This window comes from Anomalospiza imberbis, chromosome 1 (genome assembly GCF_031753505.1).
Source record: "Anomalospiza imberbis isolate Cuckoo-Finch-1a 21T00152 chromosome 1, ASM3175350v1, whole genome shotgun sequence".
Taxonomy (NCBI): Eukaryota; Metazoa; Chordata; class Aves; order Passeriformes; family Viduidae; genus Anomalospiza; species Anomalospiza imberbis.
This window is the reverse complement of record NC_089681.1, coordinates 148,293,009-148,320,674: the sequence shown is the minus strand read 5'-3', so window position 1 is coordinate 148,320,674 and position 27,666 is coordinate 148,293,009. Positions and strand designations below refer to the sequence as shown.

The 27,666-nt window shown below is 43.3% G+C and overlaps 1 protein-coding gene across 1 annotated transcript in view; it reads left to right on the top strand.

Annotated features, from left to right (window-relative positions):
- The window catches only part of CRHR2 (corticotropin releasing hormone receptor 2), a 144,198-nt gene that overhangs the window by 109,811 nt on the left and 6,721 nt on the right, over positions 1-27,666 (top strand). Inside the window, 4 exon segments of the mRNA XM_068175640.1 lie at positions 17-89; positions 12,316-12,401; positions 14,886-15,021; positions 17,563-17,604. Coding sequence (XP_068031741.1) covers positions 17-89; positions 12,316-12,401; positions 14,886-15,021; positions 17,563-17,604 — 337 coding nt within the window.

The following is a 27,666-nucleotide window of genomic DNA, read 5'->3' as shown; positions in this document are numbered from 1 at the left end:
GTTCTGTTTTTCACAGGTGCTGGTTTGGAAAAGAGCCAGGGAAATATATTGACTACATCTACCAAGGGCCAGTGATTCTTGTTCTCCTGGTAAGTGTTTGTGTGGGTGGGAGGACACTGCCCTCTCCCACTCAGAGGAAATTTGATTTGTCATGTTCCACATCTGCTTTTATGGAAAATAAGACACAAACAAGGCCAACCATCTTCAGGTGTTCTCTGAAGTGGCCACAGCAGATAACACTGCAGGAATTGAAGTGATTTGGTTTTGGCTGTTTCCTTGGGTTTGGGCCATTCTTTCCTCCTCCCTCTGCAGTGCTGTTTGCCTTTGTACAAGGTTTTGAGAGGCAGAAAGGAAAAATGTTCAAAGCCAGGGGGTGCATTACAATACCTGCTCATCCACCTGGGGCTCATGACAACTACAGCAATTCTGTCACACACATTATTTAGAAAAAGGTAATAATCACAGTCAGGAATTGCAACTTGCACTGTCAGCTCCATTTTCTCCAGCCCCAGCACTGCTGAGTGTTTGTTTCTACATTTCCTGTTGTGAAGTTTCCTTCCCAGTGCTGCCCACGCCTACCAGGCTGTTTATCTGTTTACCCCACACTCCGTCTCTTGTGCCAACCAAGATTAGGCAGAGGGAGAAGGAATCTCATTCATAACCCATTCTGAGCCTTCAGCTGAAGCACAGCAGTGCTTTCCCAGGAAAAAAAATCCAAACCTGAGTGTGGACGGAAAGTATTATTTAGCTGTTAGTAAGGACAAAGCTGAAAAAAAATCATTCTGCTCTTCCAGGCAGATGAACCAACAGCGGATTCCCAGGGCTCAGTGGGTTCCCCCTCTTAGGGAACTGTGGAAACCCAGGGCACTGGGTGTATTTCTCTGTCTGCTCTGGGGTGTCCTGAACCCCAGGGGAGCACTGACTTTGACCCTCATTCATGGAGAAAACTTCCAAAGCCTCAAGGTAAACTAGAAACCACAGAAGTGTGAAATAGATTGTAGAGATTGTAGAGAGTAGTTTAGTATGTCACATGGGCGAGAAATTTAGGTTTTAGGATTTTTAGTATGTTATAGATGGGTTCAAGATGGAGGATATAGGCTGTTGTCTTGAGTTGCTTTCTTCTTTCTTCTTCATCCTCTTTCTTCTTAGGTTTATGTGGTGTCTTGTAATTGGGTAGAAAAATCTGCATTGCGGGTCTTTAGGGGTCAGTTATTGGGTTAGAAAAGAAAATAATCTCGGTGTCACTTCTTAATTGGGTAGTTTAGTTTTTGATTAGGCTTAAAAGGCCTTGTAACAAGAGATTGTTGGCCATTTTTGTGCTGCTCTTCCTGCACGCAGAGTCTGGTGCAGACAGCCTGCTGAAGTTTTGATAAGATAACAATAAACAGAAACTAAAGACCAAAAAAGTCCAATGCATCTCTCGTTCCTAACACAAAACTACTCCAAGAGGGTCTCCCCTACCAGGGGAGCCCCCGGGGAGTTACCCAACTTAGGACTAACAAACTCACAAGGGACCAAGGTTTGCTGTAGCTGTCCCTTATGTCACTGCAGCCCCCACGGGGAAGGTGCAAAAGCTCCTGAACAGGCACCACTAGCAGCTTTCTCAATGCTAAGAAGCCTCTTGTTCTCACCTTGTCAGTGCCTTGTTCATGGGCTTCAGTGTGGAAAAAGTTTCTGTGCTGCCCAGCAGCTGATCTGAATGTGTGTCCTGAGAGCAGGAGAGTTCATTCTTGTTTAATTGTTAAGATACAGCAAAAAGATGGCCTGAAAAAGAAAAAAAAAAGCATAATAGAGTATATTTTTATGTAAAAAAAATCTTTATGTTCTAATGAGAGAAATAGCAATGGGTGTGGTATACAAAATATAAATTGTGTTGCTGAGGGAGCCATCACAAAACCAGAAGGAGCCTCACAGTAAATTGACCTCATTGATACAGAGATTCCCTCACAAATAAATCCTAGTTAGACAACACAAGGTGGGAGATGTGTGATGCTTGGAGCACTTGGGTTTCACATCATCACCTGGAAATCTGTGAATTTTCTATAGTCTCTGTAGTCCACAGGATCTGTGAAATCATTGGGTAGCATCTCTGACAGATACCACAGAGCCATGAAAATGGCTTTTTTTTCTCCCCAGAACAGCATTGTAAATATTTAAAGACCCCAAAGAGACCCAGAAGATGGAGGTATAGTTGGGGCCTGCCACTTTCTATACAGAATTATATCTGTCATTATATCTGCCTCTAATTTGGAACAGCCTTGAGACCCCTCTAAACTGGGTCAGTGACTGAAGAGCCCCGAGCTGACACTGTGGATTGAACCTTCCTACCTTGGCCTGCCTGCACTTGAGCCCTAATTAAAACACTAATGAGGTAACAGCAGGAATTGCAGTGTGGTGTGGAAAGGAGCTGATACAATTTGAGGGTGAGCCCTTCCTCCCCTCACTTTAGGGTTTTTCCCCTCAGAGAGCGCTGCTGGGGGAGGAAAGCATCCCTCTGCAAACAAAATCTAAACTTCAAATCTGAAAGCTCCTGTTACAGCACACTCCTGATTCCCTGATCTGCTCCCCTGCTTTTTTTATTTTTATTTGAACTGTCAGTTCATTTTTGGAGTGTTTCTAATTAAAACCCACAGCCCCGTGGTGTCTTAAAGCCACTTGACGTGCTCACTTTTTTGATCCTTATGTGAATAAATTCAAGCTGGAGATAATGACTGAAGCATCACTTGCTGTTATTGGAGTCACTGACCCTTTCAAGGGTGCTGTGAAAAGTGCTGGATGAAGAGCACTGAAATTTGACATCTGCCATGCACCCAGGGCAGCACAGGCAGACATCACTGCCCTCTGATGTGATTCTGGCTCTGCCTTAGCACAGACAAAGTGCTGCCTTCCTCTTCCCTCCACTGAACAGTGGCCACCACAAGTGGAAAACACAGGGATTTCAAGAAGAGGACAACTCTGGGACATCTTTCAGTCACTGCTCACGAGCTGGATTTGAAGTAGTGAGGAACTGAAGTGGAGCTGCAGCTGTGTTTTGTGAAAGAACAAACAGGACAGGGCACAGTCCTGCTGGGACAAGTGGGAATGGCTTGAAGATGATGGAGAATAGATTAAGATGGGATATTTGGAAGAAATTCTTCCCTGTGAGAGTGGGGAGGCCCTGGCACAGGGTGCCCAGAGCAGCTGTGGCTGCCCCTGGATCCCTGGAAGTGCCCAAGGCCAGGCAGGACAGGGCTTGGAGCAGCCTGGAATGGTGGAAGGTGTCTCTGCCATGGTAGGGGTGGCACTGGATGGGCTTTAAGGTCCCTTCCAACCCAAACCATTCTATGACAACTCTGAGACAGCTATCCCAGGCCTCTGCTGGGTAAACAGACACGAGTGTTACAAGAAGAAATTTGTGTTATTTCCAAAAGAGGACTAACACTAAAAGCTGGAATTCTAAATATTCCGTGAAATTAAAGTTCCTGTGCACCTGGGAAAGTTACAATTGGCATCACTCACCTGAGTGAAGAGCCAAGAGCTCAGTGTCCAGGTCAGGTGTGTGGCAGGCACATTCTTCTCTCTCTCAGGATTTTTTCATAGAGGAGCACAGAGAGAAGAAAGATAAATCAATTTCTATTTCTGCTCCTTGTTTTTCCCATGTGGAATGTGTTTGGAGAATTGTTTACCTGGGCTGATTGCTTGATTGGATTCTGGTGAGGATTGTTTGAGCCTGATGGCAAATCCAACCCACCTGTGGCTGGACTCTCAGAGAGGGTCACGAGTAGTGAGTGAGTTAGTTATGGTAGTTAGAAAAAGTATGTAGTATCTTCCTTTACATAGTATATTAATGTATTATAGCATAGTTATAATAAAGAAATCATTCAGCCTTCTGAACTGGAGTCAGACATCAGCATTTCTTCCCACTGGGTTAATTTACAATACAGGTGAGCTTTGGTTACCTCTTGGACACATCTTGGTGTATTCCAGGAGCATCACTGCACCAACCAGTGGCAATATGATTGGAGTGCTGAATATTCTTAGAGGGATAAAACTTGCTTCTAAAGATGCAATTCTCTTTTAAATATTATTTTTAAGGATTTTTTTTTTCTGTCAGAAATTATTTCCACTGGTTTTGATTTCTCATTTTCTTGCCTCTGTGCATTGAGCTGTTGCAGCACAGGATGGTGTCACACAAGGAACAGGTCATGCAGGAGCTCTAAGCCTCACTGGGAAATAAAAACTGGCCACAAAAAGGCATTTGATCATGGCAGCAGCCCTTAAGTCCATCTCGAGATGACATTATTGTGTTGTATCTTGGGTACAAAACCTTGAATGAGGCAGTGGAGTTGTTGGATTGATTGATTGATTTTCTACTTGTCTGTGTAGAAGGAGCTCAGAGACTGACTTGGGCTGAAAACAGGGCAACATTTCAGAGACAATTGCAGAAAAAAAGGAAACTGAATATAAGTGCTGATTCTGTATATTGGGCGAGAAACCTGTATTTTTATTGACAAAACATCTGAGGGAGAAAATTTAGGTAATCAATCACCTTTCTTTTTTTTTTTTTTTTTTTTGGTTTAATTCCTGTATGGATTTTGACTTGTACATATCCCACAAGAGAACTAACAATTGAGCACACTGGATGCTTTGAAATTTAACTTCTGATAGCACTGGAAAAACACACTCTATTAGGTATTTTCTCTTCAAATGAGCACATTGGGGTTTTTTAATTATTTTCTCAGAGTCACATGACTGAGTTTTGATTACACACCCCTCTCTGAAGCTAAAGAAGAGGCAAAGGGTTGGAAAAAAATGCCAGGGAAGTGAATTCCTTAATAAAATCAGTGAATCCTCCTGATTTTATTAAGGAAAGCACATTTCTTGTGTTCACTTTGACATGTAAAACTGCCAAAGAACTGGTGAACCACACAAACAGAGCAGGGCCAGAGGACAAAGCTCAGAGAAGAGGCACCACAGGCAGTTACCTGAGCTGCTTTTTCCCTCAGTAACTTCTGCTGTGAGCTGACCCCAGCTATGAACAGCTCTGCAATATTTCTCAGAGCTAAGACTGTATAAATTTGTAATTTTTCAAACAGGCAGATCAATTTTTTTTTTCCCCAAAAAAACCTTTCATTCAGCTTTAATAGATTTTTTTCCCTCTTGTGCTTGAGAATTGAACAGTTTTGCAGCCTCTGGGGTTTTTTTTTGTGTCTGGTTGAAAATAATTCACTACAACCAGTTAGCTGCTGGAGTGAGTGGGTGTAAGAGGTGGGGGAGGCCCTGGAGTTCACTTCTGCCTCTGCCTTCATCATTTATTTAATTTTGAATAAGTTAGATTGCTGCTCAAAGCTCAGCTTCACCAGCTATAAAGCCACTTTAATGATTATCTATTTTAAAACTAATCTATTTAAAAATTATCCTCCCTTGCTTTGAGATTCCTGGATGACAAGTAGAGGAGTTAAGGGTCCTTATTTCAGTGTGGAATTTTGCTCAGGAGAGAAAACCACAGGTAGCCAAGAGGTCTTTATGATGTGCTGCTCATGAAAGATGCAGCAAGATTTTTGTGGTGGCAAGATCAAACCTGGCCCCAGTAATCAAGGTGTGACCACCCAAATGAATTTCTACATCTGCGTCCTCTTGCCTGGTTTATTTTCTTTCTCAGTAATTCCAGGAGGATTTTTTATTTCCTTTCTTCTGCTGAGAACTGAGATGAGGTTTTCAGGGAGCCAGTGAGTGTAATTCCAGCATTTCTTTTGTGAATGAAAACTCCCAAAGCTCATAACTCTCCATGTAAAGCTGAGATTGCTTTGTCTCCCACATGGTGTTACCTTCACATCAGGTGATTTCCTGTGCCAGTGATTGCCTGATCACTCCGTCCCTGGACAGCTCTTTGCAATCTGTCTTGATTTTTGCTGCTCTGAGCAGTTTGATGCCACTAAAAATCTGTCAGCCTTTTCTTCAATCCCTTTTACAGATCACTGAGATTTGTGTGAAACAGCACAGATCTGCTGGTAGCCTCTTGTCCACTGAGAAATCAGAATAATATGTGTGTATATATACATACATATATATATTTATGTATTCCTGCCCTTTTTCCTTGTGTCCTTATGCATAGTGCTCTTCCCTTCAAACCTGCAACAGCCAGATTTCTCTGGGAACCTCTGGAGTTTGGAATTTGAATTCCTTTCAGGGGATTGTCCACTGGATCTCCCTTGTTCTCTAGTTGACTCTTCAGAGGACTTCACAAACCACATCATTCTTCCCTTCACGCCTTGTTTCTCTTCTTCACAAAGAGTTTATCCAGACCAGCTTCAGGTTATGGGAAATATCAGCATCTCAATGCAGCAACCACTGGCTGAAGCTCTGGAAGGCCTTGACAGGAAAAAAAAATTCAGTAGGCACCTGAGTTAATTCAGTTTTTCAAAACCAAGGCTGTGGAAAGACAGGGTGTTTTTAAAGTTTGTCACATCAGAGAGTGGAGGTGCTTAAGCTTATCAACAAAATCAGCTGATTTATTGACAAAAAGGAATTTTTCAAAAGTGAGAGTTATCCTTTCACTGTCCCAGGCTGCTCCAAGCCCCATCCAGCCTGGCCTTGGACACTTCCAGGGATCCAGGGGCAGCCACAGCTGCTCTGGGCACCCTGTGCCAGGGCCTCCCCACCCTCACAGGGAAGGATTTCTTTCTAATATCCAATCTAAACCAACTCTAGCTCAGTTTGAAGCCCTTCCCCCTTGTCCTGTCTGTCTTCGCTTCTTTTGATCTGTCATGCTTCATTTCATACACCACAGTCCACATTGCTGCAGTTCTTCTGATCTTCTAAAGAATGCAAAGTTTTCTCACTCACTATTTTATGTGAAGTATCTCACCTGTGTATGTAGCTGTGTGCATTTCATTTATGTTTTTTTGGTTTTTTTTTTACTGAAAAGCATTCCCTAGTCCTGTGTAAGCATCCTCCTTGCTGATACAATTGCTTCTCTGAATATTTTCTTAGTTTTTACTGACTCTCTTCACACTTTGTTTCCACTTCTGCATTGTTCTGTTCAGAGACTGAGATTTTATTATTATTATTGATATCTTTTTTTCATTTCCCCTTCTCCTTCCTATCTGAATGGCTTATGTTTTTTCTCAAACACTAATCAAATTCATTTTCCTATTGATTTTTTTGAAATTTCTTTCCTCTACAGATGAACCGTTCCTCCACTGCTGCAGCTTTGCAGTTCATGACCTGTTGACAACCCCGAGTTCTTCTTGCAGGACTTTTATCATTCCTGCTGTTGTGCATGCAGGTTGTGCTAGCTGCGCAGAGCACAAAGATAATGTGCTGGTTTGCTTACAGTCCATCCAGAATTTATCTCCCATTTTGCCACCATTGCTGTTATTGACTTTTGGCTATTCATATTTTGTAGTTCTGGAGTCAGTAAGTGCCCAGCAAGGTGGTCAGCACCACGGACACTCTACAAATTTTCTGAAATTTCTACTTTTGTTTGTGAATTGTTCATTCTTCTTAATCACATACGGATTTCTTAATCAAATAAGGATTTCAGGAATCCTTATTCCTGATTGTACATAAAAGTGTTTTCTAGCCCTTTGCTCAAAGGACTCATTGTGGTGCCTGTGACCTTTGAAAAGGAAACTTTTTGTGACAAAAAGCTCTGTCAGCGTGGTAGAACAATTAAAACAAAGCATTAATTAATTGGCAGAGTGCTCATCTGAGGGCAGGATGGCAGCATCCACAGCTCCCACTCAAAGGACTGCTCTGATCCCAATTTGGGTTACTTAAACCTGAGCTGATATTACAGCACTGCAATAAAGTATGAAGCCTAAATAGAATAATTTTTATGATTCCTGGGAGTGAAGAGGAACAAACATTCTAGGAAGCAGAGGAGCACAGGCTTTCTGTGAAGCATGAAATACAAAACCCAGCAGAAAATGGACAGAATAAAAGCTAGTTGTCCATTAAATTCTCAAAAGAAAGAGCAGAGCTTAATGACCTTCCTTTCAAACTCCTGGGCTTGGGGAAAACTGCAAAGAAGCCCTCAGAGTCAGCATTGCCTCTTTTGTGCACTTTGGCTATTTCATCTTGATAAGGGAGATAAATTTCCTCTCAAGTGGAGCTTGGTTTTTATGAGAGAAAAATTTTGCCAGCAAAATCATTTACTGAAAAGTTTCTTTTGGTTCAGAAGAGTTTCTGGGCTCGTGTGTTCAGGTTATAATAGAGCAGTGCCAAAACAGATGGCTCAAATACTTTCAGGATCACTGGCTTGTAACTCCATTTTGGGGGTCTGCATTTTCATCCCAATTTAGAAATGGAAAGACTAAACTTCTGGCAAGGAATGAAAACTTTTTCTTTCCCATCTGTAGTTGGAGAGGGTCTTATTCCAGCAATAATGATATTCTTAGCATGGCATAAATAAAGGAGAAAAAGAAATAAGCCACTTTGTTCTGTCTTCACAACTTTGCCTTTGGATTCATTTTATCTACCAGTAAATGTCAAGGTAAAAATCCTTGGTTATATTTTCCATTAGGAAGCAGAAAACATGGATAAACAGAAATGAATGAAAATAGAAAATGAGCCTGAAGAGAAATAAAAAGGATGCACTGCCTTTCATCATTACCTCTCTTAAATGACCTTTCCTGGGTCTCCATTGATGGAAGTGATGTGTGGGTTTTGTTAGAGCTGCTCATCTCTGAGGAATTAATCTGTTGACACAGAGCTCTGATAATAACAAAGAGGTCCTTGACAAATAATTGTGTACTTTGGTCAATACAGCACTTAGGCTCTTTTCTAAGAAAACTCACTTTGCAGTGGAGTGAGATCTTTCTCCCTCTGAAACACTGTAATCTAGCTGAGGAACAAAGAGCAGAGGCTTCATCTGCTCTGCCTGTAAATCAGGCTCAGTCTGGTAGCCACTAGAGCTGGGTGGATTCTCTCCAGCTGAAAAAAACAGCTCCATTTTCATCTCCAAGCCTTCAGCTCTTGCAGGCTGTGTGCAGCAGCCTGTTCCCTGCTTGATTCCCAGGTCGTGTCCTCTCTCCTGAGCAAACTGCCCCCATCATCCCCACGAGCTTGGGCTCAGGCCCAGCAAGGACAAATGGACAATTAAAACCCCATCTCATTATGCACTGAAAATTGATCTTCAATTCAATTCAGAAATAGTTAAAATAGTTTCTTCAGACCTCTCTGGGTGCTGCTAAAAGACCTTACTGAGCCAAGTGTCTTTCTGAAATGGAGTTCAGAGTGCCTTTCTGAAAAGGCATCAGAGTGGGGGGTTTTTAAAAAGAAATCATTAAAAGTGAACATGCTGAAATGTGCTTCTAGAAGGGAAAACCAAAAATAAGTATTTTGATGTGACCGCATTTTCATCTTTTCCCTTGGCTTTTTTGCTTGTTAAGATCTGCATTGTAGGGGTGACCCTATCCAAGTCTTAAAGATCTCTCAGAGAAACCTTAACAGAGACAAAATGTTGGTGCCTTAAAACATTTTTAAGCTTCCATAGACTGTAATGTCACAGAACCTCATTGACACAGCCCATTCACTTCATTGAAATGGGATAACATGAAGATCAGTGGAAGATTTATGTGGGCAACTGGTTCAAGTCCAAGCCCTGTTAGTCCAAAAACACTAATTTAAAATATGTCAAATGCACCACTGTTGAAAAGTGTCCATTTCTTTGTGGTGAATATAAATAGATCTTGGGATTAAAAACTGCTTAATCTGACAAAGAACGATGCCAACCCAACTCAGTTCCTTATGCTCTTGCTCTTCTAATCCTCACTCTGGGATGGAATTGATTTATAGCCAAGGACGAGTCACTTGGCTTTTCTCTCTTAGCTACTAAATCTAGAATAGGGAAGAAGCAGCTATTCCTTTTCCTGGAGAAACTGTGGGATGAAGGCAGGAGCTGAGTGCGTAACAGGGCTGCACTCATGTCCTGTCCTGTCCTGCTGCAGCAAGATTTGGGCAGAGGAACTTCAGAGGAAGTGGAAAACCAAGCCTTGAAGGAGCTTCACGCTTTCTAAAGGAGATTCTAAAGCCAAAAGGAGCTGTGAATTATTTTTCTAACCTCCCTTATGCACTGAAAAGGCCAGAGGATTCTCCTGACTTGATGGTCCTCTGCATCCAAGCCATCACCTCTTGGGCATACACACGAGACCCATTTTTCCAGTACCTTCCCTCCAGCTCAGGATACTCTCCTTCCACCTGTGCCATTCACCAGCCTTTAAAAAAAAATTATCTGGTTTGCAGGTAAAGATAGATTGGTAAAAGAAGACTACAACAATAATGGAAGAAGCAGAGTGAAAGTCACTCTGAGGTTCAGACTGAGATTACTCAGGAGGAGGGTTCAGTTTGAGTGGCCATTGCTGCTGTTACCTTCTCCTAGAAGATGTGCTTAGAAATCATGTCCTGGCAGGGTTCTCTCAGTCATCTGGGCAGTTTTTTAAAAGTCAGCAATGAGGAATCTGCCTTCCTGGTGCTCCTGGAGAGAGGTGTTGTCTCTTACCAGCTTTGTGTCACCTGTGCCAGTGCCGCTCACAGACTTCAGGGGTGCCTCAGCTGCTGCTCTGCTCTGGGCTTGGGCAGCTGAACTGGGAGAATTAAGAGCAGACTCTTATAGAATGAGAGTGTTTCTGGTCAAAGGACTCCCAGAATTTTCATCTAACAATTCTTCTGGACTGATGAATCACGCCTCTGCAAATGAATTTCACAAAAGGCCAGAATCCCTCATTTTCTGATGCAGGCTGTGGCAATTCGAATTTCCAGTTTAGATGGCAGGATGCTGTCACATTGAAGTAGGGCTCATGAAACTTGAAATGCCTTCTTCAGCCCAAGTCATCACAATAATGCCATGTGATCAGTCCCACTGATATTTGGAATTTTTTCTTACCTAGGAGTCTATAATTCAGTCTGGCACTTTCCACTGCAAGTGCAAAACTGGCACATTTTGGGTTGGTGCCGTTTATGCATCCTTGGTAGAAATAACCCCAGCATGGCTCTGAGCTGATGGAGAACCTCAAGATTCAGCAGCAGAATTGCAGAGAGGGAAGTTTTCTTTCTGTGGGTGAAGGTCACCTCCATTCACCTCCTGCTGAGCAGAGACTGCCTGAACATCTGTCTTTGTGTTACTGAAGAACAGGGCAGTCACCAGCGTGAGGAGTTTAAGATTCAACTCAAACCACAGATATGGAGCTGCTTTTGTCTCTGATAAATAAAGCATGATCCAGTATCAAGCTCTTAATATGACAAAAAAACAAATCTGAGGAGAACAAACACAGAGGCTGCAGTGCTTTGATTACTTCTTGTACTCCCCAGGGCCCTGCTTTGCTGAGGAAATAATTTCCAAAAATGCCATGTTAACTCCTAGAACAGCATTTTTGTGTCTCACTTAGGGTGTTTACACAATTCCCACTGCTGCCAGTCTCCCAGTGTCTGCTCAGGTGTTTTATTGCTCCATTTGTTCTGAGACATGGAACAGGAGCCACGGGGAATGCTCTGATGGATGCCAAGATATGCAAACATTGAAATATACCCCACAGCACAGGGGGAAAAAGGAGCATATTTTGAGAACACCTTTCAGTTAGCAGCTCTGCTGGGGTGTTTGTAAATACTCAGATGTCAATCACAGAATTATTCCATTCAGGGGCTGAAAAATGCCAGGAGCCCCTAGAATTATGTGTGAGATAAATATTTTCTCCCCAGCTGTGCTGGGACCTCGGCAGTTGTGTAGTTCTGACAACTCTGGGACACACCCATGTCTTGTAAGCTGCCCTGCTTTATGCTCTGAAAGCATCTCCAAACTTGCTCCTAAGAGCCAAATCCTTCCACTGATCATAGTCTAAAAATCAATCTTCTCTTCAGTTTATTGGGTTTTTTTTTAATCTCCTGTTTGCACTATGCAAGAAAGTCACCAGCAGATGCTACAACAGTAATTAGAGCAAATAGCAATTCTCAGTGATGAGGCTGCAGCACAAATAATAATTACCCAGCTCAGCAGATTGAAAAAGGGGAGTGGCAAATCCATGAATCCCACCTTTAGTTCCTCATTGCACCCAGAAAAGGAGAACAGGGAGTAAAAATAATCTCCTGGTTAGGGCAGTAATGATGTACTCAATTTTCACTGCTGTTTTGGAAGCATTAACAGTGTTGGATGTTTGCTGTGTAATTTGGTGTTTCTAGTAAACTTCTGGGTCTGTTGCAATCAATGGTAAAGCCAAAAGGCTGTTTTCAATCAGATTGAAACTGTAAAATGTGCTTTTTTAGGGTGTAGCACATCCTGTAAGCCATTATTTTACTGACTGGTTGCATTTTTTTTCCTCCCTCTCCCTTCTTTTCCAGATAAATTTTGTATTTCTATTTAACATAGTTAGGATTTTAATGACAAAGCTGAGAGCTTCAACCACTTCAGAAACAATCCAGTACAGGTAAGTCAGCTTGTGACTGCTGCTGCTGTGTTGCTATCAAAGCTCTGCCTTGATTGTCCTGTCCTTGTCCCACCTTTGTCTTTCCAGGTGCCACTGTTGATGGAGATCATAAATTAGGCCCACATTATTTATCTGTGCAGGCTCTCCAGAAAAGCCTGCCTGCATTTTTTCTGCCCACTCCATTTCACTTCAGGCCTGCACGTGCCCCAGCACACATAGAATCCCCTCCTTTCCATGAGATCTGAAGGATTTGGGCTCATGTGAGGACAAATTATCCATTTCTAGGTGTAGACAAGTGTATATACAGTAAGTGCTGCATCCAGCTCTGGGCTCCCCGGCTCAGGAAGGAGTTGGAGCTGCTGGAGTCAGTCCAGAGGAGGCACCAGGATGCTCAGAGGGATGGAGCAGTTCTGCTGTGGGGGGAGGATGGGAGAATTGGGATTGTTCAGCCTGGAAAAGGCTTTGGGATTACTTAATTTTGGCCTGAAGAGAGCCTGCAAGAGGGTGGAGAAGAGACCATTGACAAGGTTCTGGAGTGACAGGATAAGGGGGAATGGCTTCAAACTGACAGAGAGTAGGTTTGCATGGATATCAGGAAAAAAACTCTTCCCTGTGAGGGTGGGGAGGCCCTGGCATAGGGTGCCCAGAGCAGCTGTGGCTGCCCCTGGATCCCGGGAAGTGCCCAAGACCAGGTTGGACAGGGCTTGGAGCAACCTGGGATGGTGGAAGGTGTCCCTGCCCATGGCAAGGGGTGGCACTGGATGGGCTTTAACCTTCCAACCCAAACCATTCTGGGATTCTGTGATTAATGTGTGCATACAGGTATTTAATGCTCCATTTAAAATGTAGGGGAGGGGAATGAGGGGTGATTGTGCCCCTTCCTTCCAGCTGGGGCCAGAATTAGTGTAACCACTCACTGGGTTGCATCACACAACTGATCCCCGACTAATCAGTACCTTTATTTGGGTTTGGCTTCTCAGGTAAATCAGTTCCCATACCCAGCATAACCCCACAGGCACTGGGATGGCAGAAAGGAAAAGTCAGGAGGGAAGGTGACCTGGCCCCTTCAGACACCAGTGTGGGCTTAGATCAGCCTTAACAGTCCAAAAGCAAATTCTCAGATACCAGGAGATGTTGAGTGCCCTTCTCTTATCATTTACAGTATCTTGAAAGATATTTGGAGGACTTAGGGACTAACAGGTCCTTGCAGTAGGAAATGGCACAGGTTTTGTGCAGTGAGATCAGTCACTCTAACTCATTTCTGGATGAAATCTCAGCTGAGTTGCACCTTGATGTCCTCAAATCAGGCTGCACCTTGGAGGCAGTTTTGCTGCAGTAATGGGCTTTGTTGTTTTGCCTGATTCCTTCCCTTTGCTCCTGTCAGGGTTTTGTTAGTGAAGTTCGTGCAGTGGTCTGAAGTTCAGAGCCTTCTCTGCATGTTTCATGAGAAATTAAGGGAAAAATACCCCTTTTTCTTGTTCATACCTCATGCTACAAAACTAAAACTGGCCTGAAAAAGCCCTAATTCAACACTCAGTACATTTTTATCCCTTTTGCAGCTTGCAGGGAAGTATTAGAGACATTAGAGTGAATCAATCTACAGCAACTGCCATTGTTCTTGAACAGATGACAATGATCTTATCCTTGCAGGCTCTCTGAGAGAATTGTCTTTTCTACAGCCTAAATGGAAACTTTAAGAATTCCAGCAAAGCCTGGGGCATGTCTTGATGCTCTAAGACAGAGCAGTGCAACCCTTTGCTAAGCAGATATTAAATTGTGTGGCAGCTGGTTCCTTAAGGCTGTCACTTTATCCTGACACTGGCAGTGGTTTTGTGCTCCCCTGCCTGTCTTTAATAAATAATCTTATGGCATTATTCAGGGATTTATGCAGACTTAGCCAAATTTCAGCCTTTCTGTTTATACAATGGCATGCTGCTCTCAGCTGACACCCCAAGACACTGTTACAGCACCCAAAATAAGGATTAGCCCCTAACAGTTCTGTTAATCACTGATGATTATTGATGATCACTCTTTCACCACCTGCTTTGTGATTTGTGGTTCCTAAGGCAGCCCTGAGCAGTTGAGTTGGGTGGGCAGGTGTTGCAGAAAGTGTTTACACTGCAGACAACCTGAAATGATGGGCACAGAGCGGGTCTCAGCTGAGCTGGGCACTGATCACATCTCCCTGAGGTGTCAGAAATCACTCACCAAACCTGCAGAGAATCCCAAGGCTTCAAGCCCCACTGGTAAGAGAGAAAAGGAAGAAGAGAGTGAAAGAGAAAGATAAAAATAAGGTTCCCATTCACCCCTGGGAGTTCAGAGTGTGGGGAAGCAGCAGGATTCACAGGCTGTCCTGGGACACTTCCCCCAAGTGGACAGCACTGCTCAGGCAGGGAGGCTGGCACTCTTTCCATGCTCCTCCTTTCCACTCCCAACACAGTTGTTCTTCCCTGTGTTCACTTGTTTTCTGTTCCCTGCCCACAGGAAGGCAGTCAAGGCCACGTTGGTTCTCCTGCCTCTGCTTGGCATCACCTACATGCTTTTCTTTGTCAACCCTGGCGAGGATGACATTTCTCAGATTGTTTTCATCTATTTCAATTCCTTCCTTCAGTCTTTTCAGGTAAGAGAGCAGGCTTACAGCTTTATCAGCTGGAAGCTCTATCCTCTACACAGCTCTATCCTCGCTGCTTTTCAGCCATGAAACTTGAGGCAATGAAGTCTGTGATAGAAATTATGGTTGCAAATAGCTCAGCTTAGTTCACACATGAATAATAGATGTACAAGTGTGTCACATGGAGTGGAGAATCCTCTCAGATGTGGATTGGGGGGATTCATCTCCCTTAACTCAGCACTGCGCTCAGCTCCTCGCATAAAATCAATGGAGAGAGAAATGTTTCATTCCACCTGCCTGAGAGAGGGTGAGGGGGTCCCCCTGTGACATTCACATTCTCTGGACAGAGAGACACAATTCTGTCTCTCAGGAGAAGCACAGAGAGAAGAGGAGAAAACAATCTTTATCTCTGCTCCTTTGTTTTCCCCATGTGGAATGTGGTGTGGAGGTTGTTTACCTGCAGTGATTGCTGGGTTGGATCCTGGTGAAGGCTGTTTGGATTCAGTGACCAATGGGACCCAGCTGTGGCTCGGGCTCCCAGCAGAGAGTCACGAGTTTGAGTTAGGTAAGTGAGAAGTAAGTATGTAGAATAGGATAGACTCTCTTTAAATAGTATATTAATGGAATGTAGTATAGTTTTAATAAAGCTATCCTTCAGCCTTCTGATCTGGAGCCAGGCATCAGCATTTCTTCCTGGATCCGGGGTGTCACACTGTGACTTGAAATAACTCACAGAAGCAGGTTAGATGTAAAAGGAAAGAAAACTCAAAAAAGCTAACTTTATTTTCTGACTCCACTATATATACAATAGCAAAAGTGACAGTGGATCGGAGGGTGAAACTACCACCTCTCCAACCACACTGGTCAAACCAACAGTCCATCAATTCTCTCCACCCACAAAGAAGAATGTAAAACAATCATTATTTACATGAACATGCATGAGAAAACTGTTGAAATATGTAAATATCAAAAGGCATAGGAACTTTTAGAAGAACTTTAAAACTCTCAAAAGAACAAGACAACACTGGGTTCACCACATTTTTACTATATCCCCCTCCTGAGGTGCCTCACTCTTCCCAGAGCACACACTGGGCTGAGACTTGGACTCAGTGTGTCTAAACCAAAGGGAAACAGCTCCTACCTTTTGGATTTGCTGCTCTATTCAGGTTGTAAGAGTCTCCAGACAAGTTTATGTTTATTTAATCCATCAGTCTCACCTTTAGTTCCTCATTGCACCCAGAAAAGGAGAAAAGGGAGTAAAACTAAGCTCCATGTTAGGGCAATAGTGATGTGCTGTTGTGTGCAGCCAACAGCTCTATTTTTAATTAATATTACAAGTTATGCAATGTGGTGATTTTTAAGGGATGTTAGGAATTTATTTTAACTATTTTCTCCAGTTCAGGAAAAAAAGACATGGTGAGTATGAGTTTAGAACCAGTTGGTTAAAAAGAAAGGAAGACAACAATACATGGACCAGCTGCTTTCAGGGAAATTCCTAATATTTTTCCTTCAAAGATCATTCGTGTTTCGAGGGATGGATTGCTGAACAAACTTTTGGTAGGAATTTAACAGGGAGGAAAGGGACGGTGTTTCAGACACACTTGAGCTGTGTTCCCCAGCCTGCTCTGGTGCATTCCCTGAGCCATCAGCCCCATCTCCTCCCTCCCCTGAATTAACTGGAGTTCTGGCAGGATGGAAAAGGCACTGGAATGTGAGCAATTGCCCCAACTCCATGAGTCTGAGACAAACCCAAAAGCAACTGAACACCCTGAAGGCTCTTTAGCCACTCCTTTCTGCCCAGGTGTGTCCTACAGCTTTACCTCCTGAACTAGGGTGGGAATTTGTTTGACATTGATGTTTTTACCTCCTGTGAGCAGGAAAAAGTGCTCTGATACCCAAGATATCAATACAAATACACAGCTGGCAAGCCAGATCTAGGGTTGGGTTACTGTTTTTACTGATTGCATCCCACCAGAAATCACAGCTCAATATCCAAAATAAAAAATGGCCCTTTTAACCTGTGAAGGAAGGAACCTTAGCCTTTACCTGTGAAGTAATTCCACGTTTTTCATTCCCTAAAATTAATTGTAATTTTTATCTGCTGTTGCTCAGTGTCTCAAAAAAAATGCTGCATTGCTCATTTGTTCTGTGAAGATGTGTATAAGAAAGAAAGCACAGGGACTCCTTCATGGTGATAGTAATTACAGCCCTAAACCCAAGATGGGCAGAATTCCACTCACAGGAATTCCAACCTTTGCAGTCATTACAGGGGTTTAGTCACTGCTGTCAGCAGATTGCACAGAGCCTTTGAGCTCAGGTGAATTTAAGCGGTCTGATGATGCACTTGCCCTCATGAGACCACCTAAAGCCATTTAACACCCTCTGTGAGTGCCTGGGGTGTCCCCCCAGAGCTGTCAGCCATGGGACAGCCCCTCTGAGGGGGATTGGATGCTGTAGAGATGTTTTAGCCCAGCTGCAGGGACAATCCCCTCTGTCAATGGCAGTGTTCAAATGTTTACCTAATAATTGCCTGCTTTCTCTTCTTTCCAGGGTTTCTTTGTGTCAGTATTTTACTGCTTCTTGAATGGTGAGGTAAGTAATTCATCCCTGGGAGGTGGAATTTGTTTGGGGGCCTGATTACAGAGACCTGAGATGTTTTATAGGGGGTCCCAGTCCCATCAGTCTCTGGTAGAAGGCTCTTAATGTGCACCTGAATTTCCCAGCCTTTGTCCTCAAAACTTTATCAATTTCAGACTATTACCTGTGAGATCAGGGCAGAGGGAAGGAAGTTTTGTCAGATTATAAATTTTCTGTTCTTCATCTTAAGACTTTTTTGAAGTTTCTCATTAATTAAAAATATGATTTCTGGGCATAGCTAATTAATTCTGAGCTAGACTCTTGTTAAGGATATGCTGCAGGTGACCCATTTTTGTAGTGCCATCTCTGAGTGATCAGTGCCTGTTGCATTCAGAAAGGAGGGTTGAAAACAGATTAAATCAGAATTAATATGAAGTACTGCTATTCAAGCAAGAAATGCTTCACTAATATCCCTAAGTGTTTGACTTCCACCCCAAAGCGTGAGAGATTTAAATCTTTCCCCTGCTTACATTGTCAATGTCTCATTTACCTGCATTAAAGTGTCTCATCTTTGTCCAGCTAAAATTTTAGTCTCTGCAGAAATCAATTCCATATTTCATTACTCCTGCTGTATTGGTATAAACTTTGTTTGTGTTGCTTCTTAATTTCATTGTGGGCTATGAGAAAGAATGGGCATGGCTTTAAAGCAAGAGTATTTCATTTTAAATATTTTTTAAATTTTATTTTTATTGTATTTCTTTTGTTTCATTTTACATTAGTATCTTTCCCTCTTCCTCATTAAATCTGAGGTGATGTTAACAAGAAGCAGCTCAGTTTTCTCATGTTAAGCAAATCCCATTTTTATATCCTGGCAGCAGAGTTCTCAGGTCTCTTTCCAACTTGCCTTCCATAAATTGTCACCATTCCATTTGCCTCTTCAAAAACAGGGAGTCTAAATCTTCCTCCAAAATACAGGTGCCTGTAGAGCTGCATTTACCTCAAGCTGTGGCAGGGGAGGTTTGGGTTGGGTATCAGGGAAAGGTTTTTCCCTAAGAGGGTGCTGGGCACTGCCCAGGCTCCTCAGGGAATGGGCACAGCCCCACCCAAGGCTGCCAGAGCTCCAGGAGTGTCTGGACAACTCCCAGGGATTCACAGAACTCACTGAATGACCAGGTTGGAAGAGACCTTCAAGATCATGGAGTCCAACCCAACCCCAACACCTCAACTCAACCCTGGCACCCAGTGCCACATCCAGGCTTTGTTAAACACATCCAGGGATGGTGACTCCACCACCTCCCCGGGCAGCCATTCCAGAACTTTATCACCCTTTCTGTGAAAAACTTTTTCCTGATATCCAACCTAAACTTCCCTTGGTGCAGCTTGAGACTATGTCCTCTGGTTCTGTCAGTTCCTGGAGAAAGAGCCCAAGCCCACCTGAGCACAGCCACCTTTCAGGAGCTGTGGAGAGTGATGAGGTCACCCCTGAGTCTCCCTTTCCCCAGGCTGAGCACCCCCAGCTCCCTCAGCCGTTCCTCACAGGGTTTGTGTTGCCAGCCCCTCTCCAGCCTCGTTGCCTCCTTGAGCACACCTTGGGATTGTTGGGGTGTGTGGGCAGGAGTTGGACTCGATTCTTGTGGGTCCCTTCCAGCTTGGGATATTCTGTGATCGACTTGTCGTATTTGTCAGGTCTGCACTGTTAAAGCAGAAGGAGAACATTCCTGCAGATAGCAGGCTTTTTAAAAGTCTTTTTTCCTTTTTCCACTGGTGTCCTAGTGACCACCAGGGGCTGGAACCCAGGCAATGTGATCTCACAACCAGGCAGGACTTTCTGTCACCCCACTTCCATTTTGTGGAACTCAGACTTGGAGCTGTTGGCTGTTCACGGCAGGTTTTCTTTTTTGGTTTTTTTGTTTTGGTTTTTTTTTCTTTTCTTTTTTTTTATTACTGTTCTGGCATTCTTTCAGTCCTTTTTACTGGGAAAAATATCCAAACTTCCCCTTCCTTACACCAGTCTGAAGCTGTCTGGCCAAAGCCATAAGCCAACATCCCATCTCCTGTAGCTTTGATGAGTTCAGACATAATTGAGCCTGTCAAAGGAGGATGATTCGCCTCATGCACTTCTAAGCCTTGAGAACAATCTACTGGGAAATCTGGACTGATTCCAGAACTGATTTTCCAGCTGTATCACACTGGGAACAGGGATTTCTGAGGAAGTCAGTCCAAGGTGTAGGTACCCAGCTTGGGCTGTTGATTCATTTCCTTAAACTCAGATATCTGGTGCTGCTGGGGTGGCTGCAGAGGATCTGAGGCATCCCCATGGCTCTTACCAGCTGATACAGGATCTGGAGAAGATTCACATCTGACTGGGAAGTGGGAAAACCAGGTGGGATCCAATAGGGCTCCATGTCAAACTTTTTGCTTTTTAAGCTTTTCATCAGCTTGGTCTACAACAGGCACCTCCATCTGCTCACCTGAGCAGCTCCAGTCTGGGCTGGCTCTCCAATGCATGCCCAGACACCCTGCTGCCATGTGGGCACCCACAAAAGCTGAATTGGGAGAGAAATCTTCCCTCTAGCATTTTTTGACATGTAATATGCAACTTCCACTTGACTGACTAAACCATGGCAACTCTCTGACTGCTTCTTTGAGGTAAACCGTAAGTCCAAACCTCCCAAATATTAAATATTGTCTATTTCAAAACTGTGAAAAAACTTTGGGCTCATCTTAATGTACTGTCAGGATGTTTATTTGGAATATCCTAAAGCTATTACAGGATAAAATTTCCTGTTCTGTTCTAGCCTCGATTTTGCACAGCACTGAAGGAAGCAGCAAGCTCGGTGAATTTTCAAAGCTTTCTGGGTGTGTAATCACATTGTCCAGAACACAAATTTGTGTTTTATAGTACACTGTTTTAAAAGCTGAGCTGCTCCCAGCCAGGCATCCCTACTAGAAGTGGTGATGAAGGCAATGCTACTCAATCCCCATGAGGTACCAGGTTTTGCTCAAAAAAAGGAAGAATAACCTGTGAGGAGCAGCCTTTCAGTAGCCTGAAAGCTTCACAGAAATCACTGGAGCCTTGTTAGTATCTCTTCAGTGAGCCTGGTGTTCCTGTGTCTGTGGTAGATGGGTTAACTTGCTGTCTCAGATGGTTTTTAATACTTCAGGTTTTCCAGTTATAGCAGAGCTGGGTTATTAAATGCAAGTAGTAGTCTTTATCAGGTTACTCATCCCTCACAGTGCCAGGCTTGCTCTGAATGATGACACAAGCAAAAAGCCTGGAAAATCCATCCTTTTAAGCTTTAATAATGGTGATCTCAGCTGCATCTATCCCATCCCATATTTGATACACATCCTGCTGGGTACTTACAAACTGCCAGTAACTATCTGTAGTAGAGCTCAAAAATTATGGGTTGCACTCAAAAAAAAAAAAAACCCAGAAGTCCCTTCATAAGATCTTCAATGAGTGCCTCATGTCAGGGAGATTTGTTCCTTCACAATTTGTGTTTCTTTTTGCTATGGGACTAAAAGCTGCTGCATTTAGTGGAAGACAGAGGAAACACCATTGTGGGTTCCTCAAGTGTGAAAGAATGGCTGTAGGGATGTTCTACTCCCTAGGAAACCACATTAAAAAAACCTGATTTGGGTTTTTTTCCTAAGGCTCAGTGTGTGATTTCACTGAGTTTTCTCATCAGGAAGTATTTGTGAGGAAGAAGGAGAATAATAGGAACTAAAGGAGCAGAGGTAATGTTGTTTTCAGCAGCCACTGAGGGAACCATGCAAAATTCCTTCCCTGTCAGGGCTGGAATTGGATGCAGCCTTTGCACAGTTGTGCTGGATTTTAATGTTCTCAGAATAAGGAGAGGCTACAATTAACCCCAGTCCTTTATGAGGAAAGGAAATTGTGCAATGAATTTACTGCTGTAAGTGCACATAGAGATTTTGCAGTGAGATTTAGTAAGTGTTGAGACTATTTCTCAATCTGATGTGAAAATCACTTGGTTTGGGTACAGGGAAAGCATTAATAGCAGTTACTGGAATCTGAGCAAATGGCAGAAATATTACTTACGGCTGCATTTTGATAGAGCCACAGGAAATGGAGCCATGTGTCCTGACAAACCTGCATGAACTGAAAATTAAAGAGGAAAATTCTTCTGGCTCTGGTAGCTTTATGCTGTACCCCTCAGTCCAGTTCCCACAAAATCTGAGCAGCACAGTCTATGTAGCTTCAAAACCTCTGAACAACTAAAACTGGGTTTAAAAATCAAAATCAGCATCTTAAAAACACTCAGAATGTGAGAGGCTGTTCCAAAGAAGAGTTTGCCTTCAAACAGAGTTTGAAGTTTGCCTTGCCTACAGAGTGCAAGGGTTGGACTAGATGATCCTTATGGATCCCTTCCAAGGTGAGATATTTTGGGATTCTATTCTATGAAGTTTCTATCCCTTTGTCAGAGTTCAGTGTCTGTGAAGTTTGGAAAATGAAACAGCTGGGAGTTTTTCCTCTGTAACTTCCATTGACTTAAACAGAAATAACCTTGAGGTCTAACCAAAGATGACACCTTGGTAACAATTGATACCACCATAAAATCTCCTGATTTTCAGTGATTTGGTCTCACAAATGTGGCAGCACTGGAGGGAAAATGTGAAGCTTTAAAATTCAGTCCATGCAAAGAATTTCAAGGGGGATGAGTTTATTTGCTTTGTTTTTGCATGGACATTTGACCTGAGCATGCAGTCACCTCCCCTGCCCTCATTTCCACAGAACACAGTGCTTCACACAGCTCCTGGACTGGCTTTGTTGGCTGCAGTGAGAAAGGCTGTCAGGCCCCTCAGCTGAAGATTAAAAAATTATCAATCTCTCAAGGTTGGGATTGAAGGCACTTGAGACGGCATTCCACGTTTGGACTCAGTTGTTTATTATTTCTTATCAGTGAAACAGCCTCACAACCATGAGTTTGGCAGCTTTTCATTAGCAAAGTACAAAATGGCTAACTACCTCTTGTTACAAGGTCTTTTAAGACTAAACTGTCCAATTAAGAATGGACACCTGGATTATTTTCCCTTTTAACCAAATAACTGATCCCCCGAAGCCCGCAATGCGGACTTTTCTGTCCAATCACAAAACATCACCCAAACCATGGAGAAGAAGGAAGAAGAAGGTGAAGAACAACCTGTCTCCACCCTGAAACCTCCATCTTGCTTCATATTTATTTCTATATTCTAAAACCCCAAACTCTAAGTGTCTCACCCTGTGATGTTACACACTTCTAACCAACTCCACACCCGTAATCCCAGTGCTATCAATCAATTTTTAAAGCCTTCTCCACAGCCTCAGGTCAAATGCAGAGCTCTCTTGTGAGTCTGTGCCTTTCAGCACAGGAAGTTTAAAATTCTCAGTGTCCAGGATTCCAACAAAAAAATCAGTAAATCAAAGAACCAATCGAGGATAATCAAGTTCAACCATTCACCACACACTGCCTGGCCCCCCACTAAACCATGTCCACATCTACAGTTTGTGAGCACTTCCACGGATGGGGATTCCACCACTTTGTTTGTCAGCCCATTTCAATGCCTGACCACCCTGTCAGTGAAGAAATTGTTCCAAATATCCAATCTAAACCTCCCCTGCTGCAATTTGTGGCCGTTTCCTCTTCTCCTATCGCTTCTGACTTGGGGGCAGAGCCCAATCCCCCTCTGGTTGCCCCCTTCTGTCAGGGAGTTGTGCAGAGCCACAAGTCCCCCCTGAGCCTCCTTTTCTCCAGGCTGAGCCCCTTTCCCAGCTCCCTCAGCTGCTCCTCACCAGATTTGTGCTCCAGACCTTTCCCCAAGCTCTGTTCCCTTCCTTCTTTCCAAGCCTTATACACAAATTATTGCAGATAATCCACGGAGAAGCAGTTTAGATTAAAAGTTTGCAGCTTTTTATGTTTTATTGCTTTTGAAAAGTTCTGAAGCTGTTTTGAATGAAGTATGTGTGCCACGGGTGGGCACAAGGGGGCCATTGGCGCTTGACTCATTAATTTGTTTAGAGACTTTATGGGAAAAGAGTTACATTTTTTTGGACATAGAGAAACACTAGAGGGCAAAAATATGCAAATTTCATTTAATCCAAGTGGAAAAGAGCCTCTCTGGACTTCCAAGAAAATTGACAATGAGAGGTTTCTGAGAATTTGAGGTGTTATGAAAACTGGCATAATGAAAAATCTGTATGCATTTATGTTGAATGCCACTTCAGAAGAGTGAATGCAGCTTGTGAACTTCTGTTTCAATGACTGCAAAAAGCAAGATGCTCCTCCAAATTTTTTCAGTCAACTTACAGATCACAAGGCTGAATTTCATTTCAGATAATGCTGGATTTTTTTTTAAAAAAATGTTTAGGATGGAGATTTTTGGAACAAGGTTAGATAGACTTTACAAGAGCATGTAGTGACAGGACAAGGGGGAATGGCTTCAAACTGAATGAGTGCAGGTTTAGATTGGATATTAGGAAGAAATTCTTCCCTGTGAGGGTGAGGATGCTGTGGCACAGGGTACCGAGAGAAGCTGTGGCTGCCCCTGGATCCCTGGAAGTGTCCAAGGCCAGGTTGGACAGGGCTTGGAGCACCCTGGGACAGTGGAAGATGTCCCTGCCCATGGCAGGGGTGGCACTGGATGAGATTTAATGTTCCTTTCAAGCCAGGCCCTGCAGTGATTCTGTGAATGGTGTGAAACTGTGCTGGAGGAATGAATTCCCACACAACTCCTGCTGGACCGTTTTCACTGCCGGTCAGTTTTTCCTTTCAGTTCTTTAGTGTGCACCTTCTGCTCGGGGAAACGTCACTTGACTCCATCCATTCATTGTCAGAGGCAAAAGGCTCCTTTATTAAAATCTCACAATATTTAAACCAACATTGTTCACCCAGAACCTGGTTGGTTCTTAATCAACACCCCTCACATGATCAGCTAATTAAGGAAACGCCCTTTGTAAAACGTCTTATGAGAAAACTGTACGAAACACCAGCTGCAAGATTGTTTTAATTCTTTCTCTCATGCTTCTCAAAACTCCCCAGAACAATTCCTGGAAAAGTTTATCTGTTTCTCTCTCTGACCAAACTGTCAGTATCCACAGGGGAAGGTGGGTACAGCACTCCCAGCGTTTCTCCTCTACCTTTGACTCATTCCAGACAAAGTTTCTTTAAAGGAAGATGGATCTTCCATCCAGTCCCCTTACTGGTGTCGTGTCTACCTTTTAGCCAGACCTTCTTAACAGCGATGGTTTTCTCCTGAGACAAACTAAAGGATTTCAGAGACAGGCAAAGAGGGCATTTAAAGTGTTTCATATTCCAAACAGGGCTGGCTGCACTCCTGCTACTTCAGCAGTGATGATGGAAACAAGAGGATAATGGAGGAATAAGAATCCCTGCTCCAGAGATCACTTATCCTTGTACAATTTCCATCTGCCACCAGATCCCTCAGTGAGTTCAGTGATCCTTGCAAACCTTTCCAGCCCTGATGGGAGAGCCCAGCACAGCCATCCCAGAGCAGGAGCCTGGGAATGGAGGTGACAGTGTTTGAGAACAACCTGCATCTGCAAAGGGATGGTGCTTGATGAGCGGCTGCTCAGGGAAGAGCAAGCTCCACTCTGAACCTGAATGAAGGGAGCAAGGCAAAATTAAACAGGGAAGAAAAAAATATAGGAGTGAGGATGTTTAAGGACTGGAAGAGAGGCTCAAAGGTGTTTTGAGATCCCTGTCCTTGTTTGTGCTCAAAATGACTTGATAAGACCCTGACATAATTTCAAAACTGGATAAAACCACTGTGCTGGATGTGCCCTGATCATGGCCTGGGACCAGAGGCCTTCTGATGTCCCTTCCTACCTTAATTATTCTATAATTCATGAGTTCTGTGTCCATAATATGGTACCTGTCTTTCATTTCTGTGCATATCCTGGATAGATATATAACCAGCCAGACCTGAGTCTGAAAACATCCTTTTGGAGCCTGAATTCTTAGCTCAGGACTCAGATCCAGTATTATCTGACCAATATCAATTATCATCTGTGAATTGACATTTAAAATGCAATTAGCTGGCTTGGAGAGAAAACATCATCAGAGAGTAATAGATCAGATGCCACTGTAAATTATTCTCACAACAAGGTGTGAGGCGAGGATAATTATGTTAATTTTTTTTTCTGTTGACCCTTTAGCTAAGCATCATCTGTCTCTCAAAATCTATTAAGCTCAAAGTGGCTTCCTTTGATCTGATGATCCTGGGAGGCTGTTCATTAGAACTGCCAGCTCTGAGTCACCCCTGAAATGGTTACTCATCCCCTGCCCATCAGCCCAGGCAGGCTCCACATCATTCATCCTGAGCCCAAAGGACATGTGTTAAGCATTCCTTAAAATCTCTGAATAAATATGAATATGGAAGTGGACTAGAGGGCTAAAGTTTAATTCCATCTTCCCTGAGGGTCCTTTCCCATTCTATTTTTCTCCTCATTACACCACTGCTGATGTGAGGGTGACTCCAGAGCATCCCACAACAAAATCACAGGGGCTTGGGGTGGGCTGGGTACCCCTGGCCTCCCTCTACTGTGGGTAGTGCTGGTTCTTTGTGGCCCAGAAGAAAGGAGCAGCATTTGTTTCCACACAAAAAAAAACGTGTGGCAAATCTGTATGACCAGTCAGAATTGTTGCAGCTTCTTGAACTGTTATGATAGCAAAATTGCACTGCTGTGGCCTTACAAATAAACTTTGACATCCCTGGCTGCAGGCGCTGTGAAAATATCCCCAGATTGTAAAGAATTGCTGCCAAAGACCCTGAGGGAAAAAAAAAAAAAAAAAAAAAAAAAAAGGGGGATTACAGACCAGTTAAGCAGGATAATTTTTTTAGGCAGAAAAAAACCCCATAAAAAAGTTATATCAATAGTGGTGTGAGGTGGGGAACCTGCTGAAACAAAAGCCAACATTCTACCCAAGCTTTGTTTTTGTTTCCTTTGAGCCTTGCAGGTTGTTTTGACTATATCCCTTCCTGACCTCAGGAGGATTAAATAGTGGTAATGGCATCTTCATGGGGATGTTCAGTTCAATATTTTGTGTGATGGTAACATGAGCACCCTTGGCCTGAGGGGTTGGGTCTGTGGGAGCCTTGCAAAGCCCCAGCAGCAGGGCAGGACACAGGTGCAGTTGCTCAGTGATGTAGTTGATCTACAAAACATGCATAAAGACACTCCTGTCTCTCTGGGAGCATCAGAACTCCTCACCTGGAGATCCAAGGGGTCTCTGTGCCTAGGCCACTCTGTTTCTTTGCTTCAAATCATTCTGTGCTTAATCCTTCCAAGGACCTGGAGAGGTTTGGCCAACAGCTGCTTCACAGCATTTACTATTAAATAGAGCATTTGCCATCCTTCCTCCCTGAGGAACGCCCTGAACATTTGGAAAACTTTTAAAGTACTATTTAAGGCACCACCTTACATTTATTTAAGGATTGGATTTTCCACCTTTCCCTCCCAAATCTTGAACACCTAATACATGCACATAACCAGGTGAGCTTATCACCTTCAGCTTAATTTATGGGCAGTGATTCACACAAATGAGACCTATTTTAGTTGGCTCTTTTTGATGAGGGGCTGCCAATACCTTAGGCCTTACTAAGTCTCTAGAGGAAGAGGCCAGGACTTCAAAAATCTCATGGAAGTGAATTTCACTGCAGAGTCAGGTGCAGTGAGACCAGTGCCTCGAAATTTAAAAATCCATTTTGCTGAACTGGACATTGCTTGAAAGTCCCTCTTGTTCATCTGTGGCTTGCAAAAAGATCCTCTTCATCAGCCTTCCACAATTAGCAGAATTAAACCCCAAAGTTACTCTCCAGTCGCCTCCAACTGCAGCACAAGGATCTGAAACAGAGCAAAAAAGGTGCTTAAATGTAGGTGGAAGTTGTTGAATTCAGCACTGCAACCTGTTTTCAGGGAAAAAAAAATCAGTCTGGTTTAAAGCCCATCGTGATCCATGTAAATCTTACTCATGTAATTAATTTGCCTTCTTATCAGGATTTCTGGGAATAAAGAGTGGCATTTGAGCAGAGCAAGAACTTAATCAGTCACAG